We start from the raw sequence: 13,905 nt of genomic DNA on the forward strand, positions 1-13,905 counted from the left end.
TAGGCCACTTCGTCAAACCAATATATCCGTATATCTGTGACATGAGGTATAATAAATATTAAAAATTTGAACATAATCAGTCAAAACAAGTCAGACATATGGGTTTGGAAACCCATTCATTAAAACAAAATGGCCACCGGACAGCCATTTTGAGTCTGATCTGAAAAATAAAATGACGTGCATCAGGAACCCGTAATTCTAATGTATGTACCAAGTTTGAACGAAATCCATCCATAAATGCCAGAAATTCTTGATATTTGATGATTTTTAGCACAAAAATGACAACCATTCGACCATTTTGAATAGGATCGTTAAACCAATATATCTGTCTATCTATGACATGATGTATAATGAATATTTAAAATTTGAACATAATTAGTCAAAGCAAGTCAGAGATATGGCACGAGGGCCACATTCATTTAAACAAAATGGCTGCCAGTTGGCCATTTTGAATGTTATCTGAAAAACAAAATTATTTGCATCAAGGTCCCATAATGTCTAATGTATATATCAAGTTTGAACAAAATCCATCTGTAAACAGCCGAGAAATGCTTGATATTTATGATTTTTTAGCATAAAAATGGCCGCCATTCGGCCATCTTGAATCAGATCGTGAAACAAATTGACGTGCATAAGTATGATATCATGAATGATGTATGTGTGAAGTTTGATTGTGATTGGTCCAGGCATTTCTAAGATACAGGTCCAGACGCACGCACAGACGCACGCACGGACACACGGAGGTCAAAACATAAGTCCCCGTTTTCGGACTTTGTCCGAACGGGGACTAAAAACTTGTTACCAAAAATGACAAAAATATTCACCAAAATTAGAGAATTGAAGATATCATCATGAAATGAGTAAATCTGAGAGAGGTCTACCCAAGGTACATATACACCAAGTATCAAAGCATTCAGGCTTGTAGTTTTCAAGAAGAAGTCGAAAAAGTAAAACATTGACACGGACGACGACGGACAATCACTCATATGATAAGCTCCGCTCGACATAGTCGACAGCGGAGCTAAAAAACAAAGCCTCCAGCATGTTACCCTTCTTGCTATCCATTTCTAACACGTTGGTAAAAAATGAAGAAGACATGCATGAGAGGAACGAATTACAGTTAAAAGGCTGACACAAAGGGATCCAAAAATTTTGGCCAAATGCGACACCAGAGTTTTTTCTTTCTTGTAAGACATTGCACACAATAAGACGACACAGGGGGGAAAAAAAATAGATTTCTCTCTCAGTCTTTGGCTGAATCTCAGATTAATGCCTACAGTTCAAAATAGTCATTTTGACCGGAGTCTATGGTGGGTAATTGAACGTAGTGAATTGCCTTTTAAATTTTAGATGTCAACGTGCTTATAAAGCAGACACATTTTCAAACACACGTGCAACGAGTTTTCACATCTCGACAGTTTCATTAAAACCTTCAGACTGTTTTGCCGGGATAAATTTGAATCACACGATGAAATTGTCATTCCGATACAACACAGCTTAACATTCACGAAATGGAACTGTCCTTGTTCTTATTTTCATACATTTTATTTGCTTGCAAGAATACAGATTTAGACTCTTCGTCTTGACAGTATTTTCCTTTGTTTCGTTTTCTGTTTTTGCTGAGTCATACCCCATGCCCGCACTCGTTATACAAACATACGCTGCCAAATTAGCCCGTAAGGTGCATGGAGGTTGTTGCCAGTCATCTTTATACAAAGTTTCAAAAAAAAGTGCGTACATTTCCAACTATTACTGGGTGGTTTGTGGTGGCATCGGGTCATCGCTGTGACAACCTTTCGATTTGTAAAAACAAAACATCATGTTGGCTATGCTTGTTTTGACTGATTTCCATGAGAATGAAGCATTGTTTACATATGTAAATTACTTCTTTATTCGATGAAGCAATGCTGATGCCACATTGTCACCATAATGAAGCGACAATGAAGCAAAGCGTTAACCGCCTCAACTTTTTAATGTTGCAACATTGATGTGACTCTGAAGCCATAACAATGCCATAATGAAGTGAAGCTGACACTGAAGTGAGGCCAAAGCTTACGTGATAACTGTACTGTATACTGGGGACTGGAAACCAACAGTTATAAGCCAACACCAGGGACTGTTATAGTCCTGTAATTGAGATTGGAATTATTTATGCATATTATGACTAACCCAGAGTGTTGTCCAACTCTGAAACCACTTTCTTCATCTGAGCAATCTCTAAAGCTTCCCACAATTCATCGTCTGTTCTAGTATCTTCTGGATCCAGATTATGTCTAAAGAAATGAAACACAAGTCATGACATGAAATATAGTGTCTGTATTCAAACCAAGTTCCTATACATGTAGGAGAGAATGTATACATGTGTCCCATGACAAACATCACAGACACTTTGTATGTCCATAGAACTGTATTCATATGAAACAAAATAGCTATCAGTTGGCTATTTTGGATCTGATCATAAAAGACAAAAAAATGAAATGCACCAAGTTAGTATGGTGTTCAATGTATGAACTAAGTTTGTACAAACAATTTTCTATGCATGACCAAGGTCTAGTTCAGGAATTGCTTGAACTTGATGAATTTTTGGTTGTTATATGGCTGCCTTGAATCAAATCACAAAAATAAATTTGAATATGAATCCCAAAATGTATGATGTATGTGTAAAGTTTGAATGTGATTGATCCAGGCATTTCTGAGGTATAGGATGTATACAGTTGAAATTACAAGGACTAATTATTACATTAAGTTTATTTTGGAAAAGTGACATGCATTATACTTGTGAACCCATGATTACATAAAGTGCAATTTGAAAAGCAAGTTTTTTTTTATTATTTCATCCAATGAATATTGCTACATTATGTTGTTACTACGGTAACAGTGAATTTCATGAAGGCATGAATATTTTTTATGAAAATTTATAAAATATTTATAAAACATTCAGCCTGGAAGACCCTTGTACTTCACTCAAATCCACATGTGCAGTACAGTCAAGTTGTTATAAGAAATTGTTATAATTTTGTGTTTCTTCTTGAATTGTTGTTTTTGTACATAATAAATATGCAACCTGGCAACTTAGATTTCCTCATATTTCTTCCTTTTGTCGAAGTTGAACAATTTAATGATATCATCATTACCTGATAGTGCCAGCAAATAGGATTGGATCTTGTGGTATAATAGCAATTCTATTCCTCAAAGTAATCAGAGGCACATGTGATATATCAACATTGTCAATCAATATACGACCTGTAACATTATATAAGACATTACGATTATTTGTTACATTCATGTTTTCATTGGCTATAATATTATATGACTACAGTACATGCAGAAAGTGACAAACTAACATAGCATTATAGGCATGTATAACTGTGTCTGAAAATCAAACAAGATTATTCCATTACCTTGAAACATGTCAATGACTCTAAATAGTGCCAGCGTAAGTGAAGATTTTCCACTTCCTGTACGACCACATATACCAACCTACACAAGACAGAAGTCACAATTAGTTCCTGTACTGCTTACCTAATTCTGTTCTCATGAATTTTGATTAAAACTATTGATTAATCAAAGACAATAGAAACACGTTCAAATACAAATTTTATTATCCATTAACAGTGACTAAATAATTAGAGTTAGTTTAAAACTTTTGGAGATCAGATTTGTGTAAATCTACTTCATTAACTGTCCTTTCAGATACTATAAGCACTGTTTTTTCATCAAGACACCATCTCACCAAAAAAAGCCAGATCACCCCCTACATGTGTACATGTAACATACTGTACAACAAAATATACTTTATTTTCTCTTGGAATTTATTTTCGCTGAAAGGATTCCTTGAAAACAAAATCCAGCGAATATACTTTTTTTCCTATATTTTACATTCAACTCATCAAAAATCAGTGAAAATAAATTCCATACAAAATGCCCAAAAAGCATTTTCAGCAAAAATTAATTCCAGCTAAAATAAAGTATTTCACAGTATATAAATTTGGTTGTTCAGATTTACTTCAAAGTTGAGTTTGTGATGTTTTCTCGACTTCAGCTGTTTTCATCGGTCTTTCGACCGGTGTTCCACAGCAGCTCACGCAGGGAAATACATGGTACAGTGGTGTGTGTCCTAGCAATGTAGAACAATCCGTGACATAGCTTCACCCCTGAGAATAGTGGTACTTTAAATATTTGCATACCTTTTCTCCTGGTTTGAAGTGAACCGAGACATTATGTAAGACTGGATCTAGGTCTTCAGCATACCTCACTGATATGTGTTCAATTGATATATCACCATTTTTAGGCCAGTCTTTGGGTGGTTTGTATACACCTAGTGAGAAAGTACAACTATAGCATTATAAACCATGCATTGTAATTACTGCACACTGATTAAATGAGACAAATTTTGTTGAGGAGACAGAGAGAAGATTTTTTTTTAAGCAAAGAACATTTTACTAAAGTGCAAAATTTAACATTTTACGGTGGAGTAGAAAGACAAACAGTGTTGATACATGACTACTGACCTTCATACTGTTCAGTTGGTATATTACTGTAATAATCTACTCTTTCAATAGCGTTCATCTGCATTTCAGCATCAGCACTATTACGTACAACCCAATTCAAATATCCAGACACCTGCAAATAATGATACAGAGTGTATTTTGTTTCATTACCGATTACGTTCTGTTGGGAGTAACATCCGGCGCATGACAAGTACTTCTGCACTTTCCTCTTCGTTTTAGGGTTTTTATTGATGGAGAGCTATGGCAAACTTTTCTATTGCATCCATTTTGGGTCGGCGTTTTAGGCATTGTTATTAATGAGTATGACATCGTCACCATATAATCATCGTTGTCGTGAGAACTGCAGACGGTATTAGACCAGATCTTCCATTCCTGCCATACGTCTTAACATTAAACTACACCAATAAATAAAATAAACTACACCAATAAATAAAATAAACTACACCAATAAATATACCGGTACTGGAGTATTTACATGTCAATATTCTTGACAGAAAAATAATATTCCTAATACTCAAGAAAGAAACAAAATTTCCCAGAAGATACATGTATATTAAAAACACACCTTAAAAAACTGCCAAAAAATTGCCCTGGGCGATTTCTTGGTCCAATTTTAATTTTTTAAAAACCCAACCTGCCGTTTAACGGCCCAGGGCCAATTTACGACAGAATCCGGTATATATATTTGACATGGTCAGTAAAATATGTTTATCCATGCAGCTAACTGGTACATTTTGTCTTTAGTGCCCATGTCAAATCATAAATTCTTTAAGACTGCGAGTTAAAAAAATATGATGAAAGTAATAAATCGATAATGACAACATTTTTTCCGTGAAGGAATATCAAAACCACAGTCCCTCTATCATTTTGTCAAAACTAAAGTCAGCAATAACGCTACAACCACATAACATTGTCAGCTGACGACATTGCATCGGTGTGAACCACTGTTTTTATGCAAATTCATGCAGTCGTTTATTGTCTAGACTTTGAAACCACAAAATTGGGTTTTGTTCAGGCAGTTCAGGTTAATCAAGGTTTGAATATGAGATAACCCCCTAACAAACATACATACAGTCTGTTACCACAACATACTATTAAAGCGAACCTAAATGCGGCCTTAATTTATAGTTGTGTATATTCTAAACTGTATTCGAAATAATATTGCAGTGGTTTAATTTTGTTTTAATTATAACTGTAGCTTGGATAGGCATTTGAAGTGCTTGCCATGGAGGCCATTCATGGAGGGGAATAATTAACGAACGAACATATTTAACATCCGGGTACTTTTCAAAGCTATGACGTTTTAGTATCTGATCGCATTCGTATATGCCATTGTACATAGCCGTTCATGCTGCCAAGCATTGTGTACTATTAGTATAAACTCAACTTTTATATGCACAATGTGCTTTTTAAAACTTGGGTTAGAGCCTTATGCGTTTGAACCACAGTATTCTGAGAGTGAAAGCCCAATTGCGTTAAAGTACCGTACTTCCCCGATCGCAAGCCCCTCCCGAGTATGAAGCCCATCCCTATGTTTTTACTTGGTATTTATCGAGTTGAGGGCATTCACGATTATAAGCCCAGAGTGTTTTTACTGGGCGTCGACGATATTCTTTAAAATATGCGTGTAAAAGGTGTGTTTCATTTCATAATAATCGTGATTGGCATGTTAGTTTGGTTCATGCTTTTAGTTTTAATTATGAGAAAACTCGCATTAATTTCAAGTTCAGAGTGCATGGCGAACATACACAACATGATTCGCATCGTTTCTATTCTGTCATTTACTCGGGATGAACATCGATGTTGCAATTCTGGAGTAATCCATATTTTTTTGAGTAGTAGCCTTCGAAAAGCCAAAAATGTGATCGTCAAGGCGTGTACCTGGTTATTGGGCATGGTTTACTTTGAGACTATCATAAAAGGCCTAGGGTTTGAACGATGAGACATGTTGGCGACCGAGAAAGGTGTTTAAATTCTTCCTCCACACTCAGTTTACCCACGGTTACTATTAACCGTCGTTTATATTTCGGAAATTGCGAATCGCCAGTTTTTAGGGAAAAAAATCATCGTTTTTTCGTTGCAATCAGTGCTACAGATCGCATTTTAACATTGCGGTAATTCACTTCCGCATTGCGCTAAAAAAATCATCGTCAATAATCGGAAAATTTCATCATTACGACACATCATTTTGATTGGTTAATGAAAGACATGACCTGTTATGTCAAAGGAAGTTGTTCCAGGTCAAATTGTGCTGAAAAACCTCATGGTGGAAAATTGTTTTGCGTCGAGAGTTTGCGTACGATCGAAAACATACCAAAACGAAGATAATGATAAATGCCTTCGTCCACAGTTTCCTCACAGACCCACCCATTATTTCACCGTAAATTCAGACGGTATGTAAATCGTATTGTAATAAAATGTGTGTGTTTTTTATGAACATGATTGTTTCTTCATTGTAAGTATCGTTCAAATCAATGACGCATTTTTTTTCAAAAATAAGTATTATTTTCCCGAGCCCGACGTGGTGAACGAATATTTTTTTTGGATAATTTTTCGTTGTTTGCAAGATGGTTACAGTGTTTAACCCCAAAACAAAATCATTTTTTCTGAGTTGGTCCTCGAGTACAAGCTCATCCCTTACATTTCCTTCACGTGTTCATGCCTCCGGGCTTATGATCAGGGAAGTACGGTATACTGTGACGATTCAGATCAGTCCAGTGTGAGTGATGAGAGTATATCGTCGACGATGCCCCTTGTTCGGATGAAGGTTTTATTTCAAATTACACGGAAGTCTGTGAACAATCTGCTTGGTGTTCCTGTGACACTTGTCCCATGTTTTGCCATTGCAGCCCCGTGAATACATGGACGAAAATGTTTCCACCACCACACTACGAACTCAAGATTGCATACTCCAGCATCCAGACTTTGAATAATTTGCACGCCGCACAGTGCAGTACTGGAAACAGCATTTATTAGACAGACAAAAAACAAAACAAAATGCCTGTCTCGATCAATCGCACATCCATAATGTTTGTATGTTGATACGCTTGTAAATAACATTAACGTAAAAGTCGAAACAACCTAGACTAGAAGTCAATTCACCAGTCCAGCCAGCTATGGCTCCCTAAGTTGCTTATATTTAATCAGATACTATTTCGTCATCATGCTTTGTTACCTTACCTGTTTATTCCTCATGAGGGCGTTTTTTTATGGCAAGATGGCGCAAACGGAAGTCCTTCGCAGGTTTATGGTTTCTCATATTTAAATCATCATAACTCTGAAGATAATCATTTTTTTTACTTTTTTTTTTCAAATTTATTATCAATATACATAACTTGATAAATACAAACACCAAAATAGGCTCTATTTAGTTCCCCTTTAACATATTAGTTAGGCAAATAAATATTGCTTTGAAAACTAGACAAGGTACAGGTGGTGAAGACAGTTGTCAATTTTCAGATTTGGAATATTAATCGTGTTGGCAAAAATAGTTAGTCAGTTTCCAATTTCAATCAGTGATTGTCCAAAAACAGACATCTATCCTGATGGTACATTGCATCACAATACATACCTGTAAGGCATAGGTAATAGACAATCCAACATAACTTGGTTCCAAAGCTCCTAGTGAAGCAGAAGCCATACATGCAACACCAGCAATCAATACTATTGAAGCTCCAATAGAATCCTGGAGAATAATAAAAGTAGAAATGTTCCCATTACCTTAGTCTAGAAATATATAAGTTCTTGGATGAATGCTGTTGGTATTCTGCATTAACAAATACTCACCAGTCTTATCCCCAGCCATCGGTTGGCTGTCTGTAAATATATATACGCGATGTTATTTCTATCAATCCGATCTACAATCTGCTTTCGGAAACGCTTTTCATCCCTATAAAAAAACAGACACATTAAAAATCAACTGCTCGTATATGGGAGTATCAATGTGCAATTAGTCTGTTAGGTACCCCACTTCATTTGCATATTGTTTAAAGGTTTAATGTGGGATTGTCCAGCTTTATGTAGTGTTGTTTATCTCATTAAAACTATAGAGCTACCGGGTAATCTTATTTTTGATCATCTCAACATCGCCAGAAAAAAAAGCCAAAATTTTGTCAAAACTATGTATATCAATTCTTGTCCTATGTGAGAATATTGAATTACTTTAGACATATGTGCCGAGTGTTTCAAATCTACGTTTTGAAACCTTTCACACAACTTTGTCTCTACTAATGTCTCTCTACTAAGAGTTTATTTTTACAAAATTGTTGCTGTCTATTTGCAAGACACCTGTTAAAGGTCATTCATAAATTTCTCTCAATGGACAAAAAATAAAAAATGTCAACACTTTTACGAGTTACCCCAGTAAGATTCAATGTCACAATCTTTTTATTGTATTTTCGTATGATGTATTCAACAATGAGGATAAGAATTGAAGAAAACACTATTTTACAAGAACCCTTAACTACATATTCCATTATTTTATAGAGCATTCAGTAAGGCACTTTGCTACTCATGCAAACTAGACTCCCTAGTGCAATAATAAAAACTACACATACTAGTACTAGTATCAAAGCATTTGCCCAAATTCACATGTTTCTGCCTTGCACTCATGAGACTAGTACAATACAAAAAACTACACATACATTTGTACTAGCACCAAATCATGTGACCAAGTTTCTACCTTGTTCATATCAGTTCTCTTCATTTGCAATTGCTATAAAAAAATTCACTGGAATAATAAATTATTTCATGTTGCTAGCACGGTAATTATACTTGGCACCAAACTCTCAGAGCCTGGCTAAATCCAAATACATTACAATGTCTGGGGCACAACTGACTATCATATTGTATCAAATCATAAAAAGAGGTTAGATATTCTATCTATGTACTAAAATTAAACAGAAAAGTTAATTTTATTAAGATAAAGTGACCTGCAATCCATTATAAACAAATGGCTGCCAGTCAGCCACATAGGTTTGAATCCCCCCCCCCAAATGATGTGCACCATTAATCAAATATGTTGGTACGATCATCATACCAACTTTGATCCAAATCATTTGTTCAAAATGTCTGTTCAAACCATTTGGAATGAGACAGCTATACTTGTAGTATAACAACAATATCTTCGCTTTCTTACCTGAATGCTCTTATTGTTGACAATCCGCCTAAGGTTTCAGAGAAATGCGCAAATACTGGAGATTTACTGATGCTGTCAAGACGTTGAAGTTCTCTGAAAAAATTAAATAATCCAATGAACACATAGCTTTTGGTAGTAAAAACAGTACATCACAGACAGTCTTGATTGAACTCATTCATACCACCCACAGTCAGGCCAATATTTGTTTAAAAATAAAATTTTCATGAAATTGTTTGAGTGATTGCAGAATTGTTGTGTTATCACAAATCCATTATCCAGACTGATTAATTCTGCGGGTAATCATTGCATTCAATATAATAAGATTGATATGGTCTTGCAGATAATGAATGTTTTGATACAACAGTCTAAGTTTAGCTATACTGAGATTGGATCACTAACTGTCACTCATTAAATACCATCTTTACACGTTTTTTGGATCAGTGAGGATGCAGAAGACTACAAGATTGGGACAAAAATAGTCAAATATTTTGAGTAAAAACTAAAAATTGACTCAAATTTTGGCTCCAAAACTAGGGAGCATGTAAGAAAAAAGTACAGAATAATTTGGTCAACAATATCTGGTGGTGAAACTTACCTGGAAGTGGCGATAAAGAACCTTTGTAAGAAATAGTAACCAATCATAACGGGTGTGACGATAACTATAAAGATTGGTATGACAATAGTGTTGACTACCAGTGCCGATAATACATTCAGTGATGAACGCATTAAAGCATTAAATGTCTGCCACAGTCTCTGAAAATAAGGAAGAAATATGACAAAGTGAATGTAACATTATTATATTATTAATTATTATTGATATGTGTCTTATCATCTTATAGCAAAGCAAATACTGTCAAACACAGTTGAACCTCACCTGATCAATCAATTGAGTATCATTTGAAAATCGGTTCAAAATACGACCAATAGGCGTTGTATCATAGAATCTCATTGGTACATGGATCACATTATGAAGCAACTTAAGATGGAGACGTTTAGCGGCCATCAGCGCGAATATTACATTGCACAATCCATACACCAATGCTAGAAGGATAGTCAGACCTGCTAGTCCACCGTAACCACTGATGTAGTAGATCAACTCTTCTGTACTTTCTTCCTATAAGTATATTGCAGCGAAGATACGATTAGTAATGCATGGCTATGACTTTATCTGTTTGTCAGTTCAATGCAAGCCATTATTTTGAAATGTACATTACATGAATAGTTGTACAAATTACAAATTTTGATAATTTTTGTATTCACTTACATGATGCAATCTATTGTTCATCAAAATATTAAAATTGATTGTTGTAATGTTTAATTTTTTTTGGAATGACTGAAATATTATATGCCACTGTAACAAATAAAATGCATCTTACCTCAGTGCGATTTGCAGTCACATTTGCTCCAGCTTCGGACCATTCTGAGAGCCAAAAATTAGTAGCAACCGAAGCACCAACTTGTGCAAGCAAGAGAGATACCAATAAACACACAATAGGGATTCTCATGGCTCTGGCATACACCATGTAAACCTTCCAGGAGACAGAACCTCTCTCTCTTTCTTCTTTCTCAATTAGTTTTCCATCAGCTTCACCTAGCGATATAAAAAAACAGTGTTAAATTATTGAAACCTTGCCCAAAGTAAGGCAATTTTAAAAGTATCATTCTAACCACATGAGTTGAATAACTCAAAACAAAAAGTTGAAAGTATGGAAACACAGACAATTAAGTACATCATACGTAACCATGTAGTCCCTTCCATTTCAAATTGTACTCTGACAACATGCATCAAGTTTTAAAATCACACACATGGGAAACATGATTACTATAAATATTCTAATTCAGGCATTAGGGGTGAGTGAAAAGCCTCAATTTGGTTTTAAAATAGGCGACACAAGCAGTTAGAACCATAAAAAAAACAAGCATGCTGACAGACAATCGCTCAAATGATGAGCTTTGGTCGACAAAGTCAACAGCGGAACTAAAAATTGTTAGTATTTCCATGTGATAACAAAATACTCAATCTTGTGGGTAATGACGAGTATATAATATGTTTCAAATAAAAACAAAGTAGTAATATTGATCACAATCAGGTAATCAGGTCATGCTATTTCACATGCAAACAACATATTGGTTTTTGATGAGTTACAAGCGTTAATTATTACTCAGTCATGAATATAATAATGTACATTATGTAAAATAATTTGTTATGAAATGCATATATAATTCAACTTTGTTTCATTGAAAGCAAACGATTTCCGTAGAAGGCAAACACTCAACCATAAATATAATATGTTTTTATCATGAAACACCAGATAGGAGGTTCTTATCAGCCAATCAAAATGCTGAGTTGTTATGGTTCCTGAAAATCCTTGATAGCTATGCAACATGAAAGTGATTTATCCATGCTGTTTCATTATACTGGTGTGTTAAATCGTCTTTGAGTTGTCTTAAAATCATAATAATAATGTTCATGGTTCATATTTCAGGAGCAGGCTGTGAATATGTAAGTTACAGGACATGAACCAACCAATCACAATTCTGTACTATCCTACCTGCACAAGAGATGATAAATGTACATTGTAAGAAGGAAATCCTAAAAAAGAGTTTTGAATTATTCATTTCAGAAAATGGCGTTTGAATGTCAAAAAAACGATACATCATTCTCTGCAGTTGAAATATATTTTTTACTTTGTTTTTAAGGCAAATAAACAAAACAATGAAATAATGTGATGAAATCATTTATGTACTTATTTTAACTACTGGGGCATTTACATACTTTATATGCATTACAAGAATCAGTTACAGAAAACAAATTAGTTACCTGATTGTTTTACATCCTCTCCATCCATGTCACGAATTGATAATTGTTTTATTAGTTTTTGACGTTCCATTGTCGCTGACCCTTCTTCTTCGCTATCACTTTCAGATTCACTGATCAACTGTAGTGTCTCCTTCCAGTTAGCGTAAAGTTCAGGATCCTGTGCTGAGATCTCTCTAAGGTTTCCTTGTTGATAAATTTTTCCATAATCCATTACAATAACCTAGATCAATCAAATCATGCAATTATACTTTTATTTATTTTTTTCAAATCATGCCAAATCACATGCCACATCAAATCACAAGATACACTCAATCACATGGCATGCCACACCAAATCACAAGATACACTCAATCACATGGCACGCCACACCAAATCACAAGATACACTCAATCACATAACACGCCACACCAAATCACAAGATACACTCAATCACATGGCACGCCACACCAAATCACAAGATACACTCAATCACATGGCAGGCCACACCAAATCACAAGATACACTCAATCACATGGCACGCCACACCAAATCACAAGATACACTCAATCACATGGCACGCCACATCAAATCACAAGATACACTCAATCACATGGCACGCCACATCAAATCACAAGATACACTCAATCACATGGCAGGCCACATCAAATCACAAGATACATTCAATCACATGGCAGGCCACATCAAATCACAAGATACACTCAATCACATGGCACGCCACACCAAATCACAAGATACACTCAATCACATGGCACGCCACATCAAATCACAAGATACACTCAATCACATGGCACGCCACACCAAATCACAAGATACATTCAATCACATGGCACGCCACACCAAATCACAAGATACACTCAATCACATGGCACGCCACACCAAATCACAAGATACACTCAATCACATGGCACGCCACATCAAATCACAAGATACACTCAATCACATGACATGCCACACCAAATCACAAGATACATTCAATCACATGGCACGCCACACCAAATCACAAGATACACTCAATCACATGGCATGCCACATCAAATCACAAGATACACTCAATCACATGGCACGCCACATCAAATCACAAGATACACTCAATCACATGGCACGCCACACCAAATCACAAGATACACTCAATCACATGGCACGCCACACCAAATCACAAGATACACTCAATCACATGGCAGGCCACACCAAATCAAATCACAAGATACACTCAATCACATGGCAGGCCACACCAAATCACAAGATACACTCAATCACATGGCACGCCACACCAAATCACAAGATACACTCAATCACATGGCAGGCCACACCAAATCACAAGATACACTCAATCACATGGCACGCCACATCAAATCACAAGATACACTCAATCACATGGCACGCCACACCAAATCACAAGATACATTCAATCACATGGCACGCCACACCAAATCACA

At 35.7% G+C, this 13,905-nt stretch overlaps 1 protein-coding gene across 3 annotated transcripts in view; it reads right to left on the reverse strand.

Moving 5' to 3' along the window:
• Positions 1-13,905, reverse strand: part of LOC100378300 (ATP-binding cassette sub-family C member 9-like) — a 54,592-nt gene that overhangs the window by 15,320 nt on the left and 25,367 nt on the right. Inside the window, exons 16-27 of one of the 3 annotated variants that reach the window (XM_085496741.1) lie at positions 12,470-12,689; positions 11,025-11,239; positions 10,523-10,762; positions 10,244-10,401; positions 9,649-9,741; positions 8,298-8,400; positions 8,083-8,196; positions 4,512-4,623; positions 4,188-4,318; positions 3,402-3,480; positions 3,135-3,243; positions 2,170-2,273 (exon numbers count right to left, since the gene is read on the reverse strand). In XM_085496741.1, coding sequence (XP_085352867.1) covers positions 2,170-2,273; positions 3,135-3,243; positions 3,402-3,480; positions 4,188-4,318; positions 4,512-4,623; positions 8,083-8,196; positions 8,298-8,400; positions 9,649-9,741; positions 10,244-10,401; positions 10,523-10,762; positions 11,025-11,239; positions 12,470-12,689 — 1,678 coding nt within the window. Of the gene's footprint in view, positions 1-2,169; positions 2,274-3,130; positions 3,244-3,401; positions 3,481-4,187; positions 4,319-4,511; positions 4,624-8,082; positions 8,197-8,297; positions 8,401-9,192; positions 9,226-9,648; positions 9,742-10,243; positions 10,402-10,522; positions 10,763-11,024; positions 11,240-12,469; positions 12,690-13,905 lie in introns of those variants that run through there. The other 2 variants (XM_085496742.1, XR_014928935.1) reach the window with 2 other exon arrangements.

Source organism: Saccoglossus kowalevskii, chromosome 3, assembly GCF_978046115.1.
Source record: "Saccoglossus kowalevskii chromosome 3, keSacKowa6.1, whole genome shotgun sequence".
In the NCBI taxonomy this organism is placed as follows: domain Eukaryota; kingdom Metazoa; phylum Hemichordata; class Enteropneusta; family Harrimaniidae; genus Saccoglossus; species Saccoglossus kowalevskii.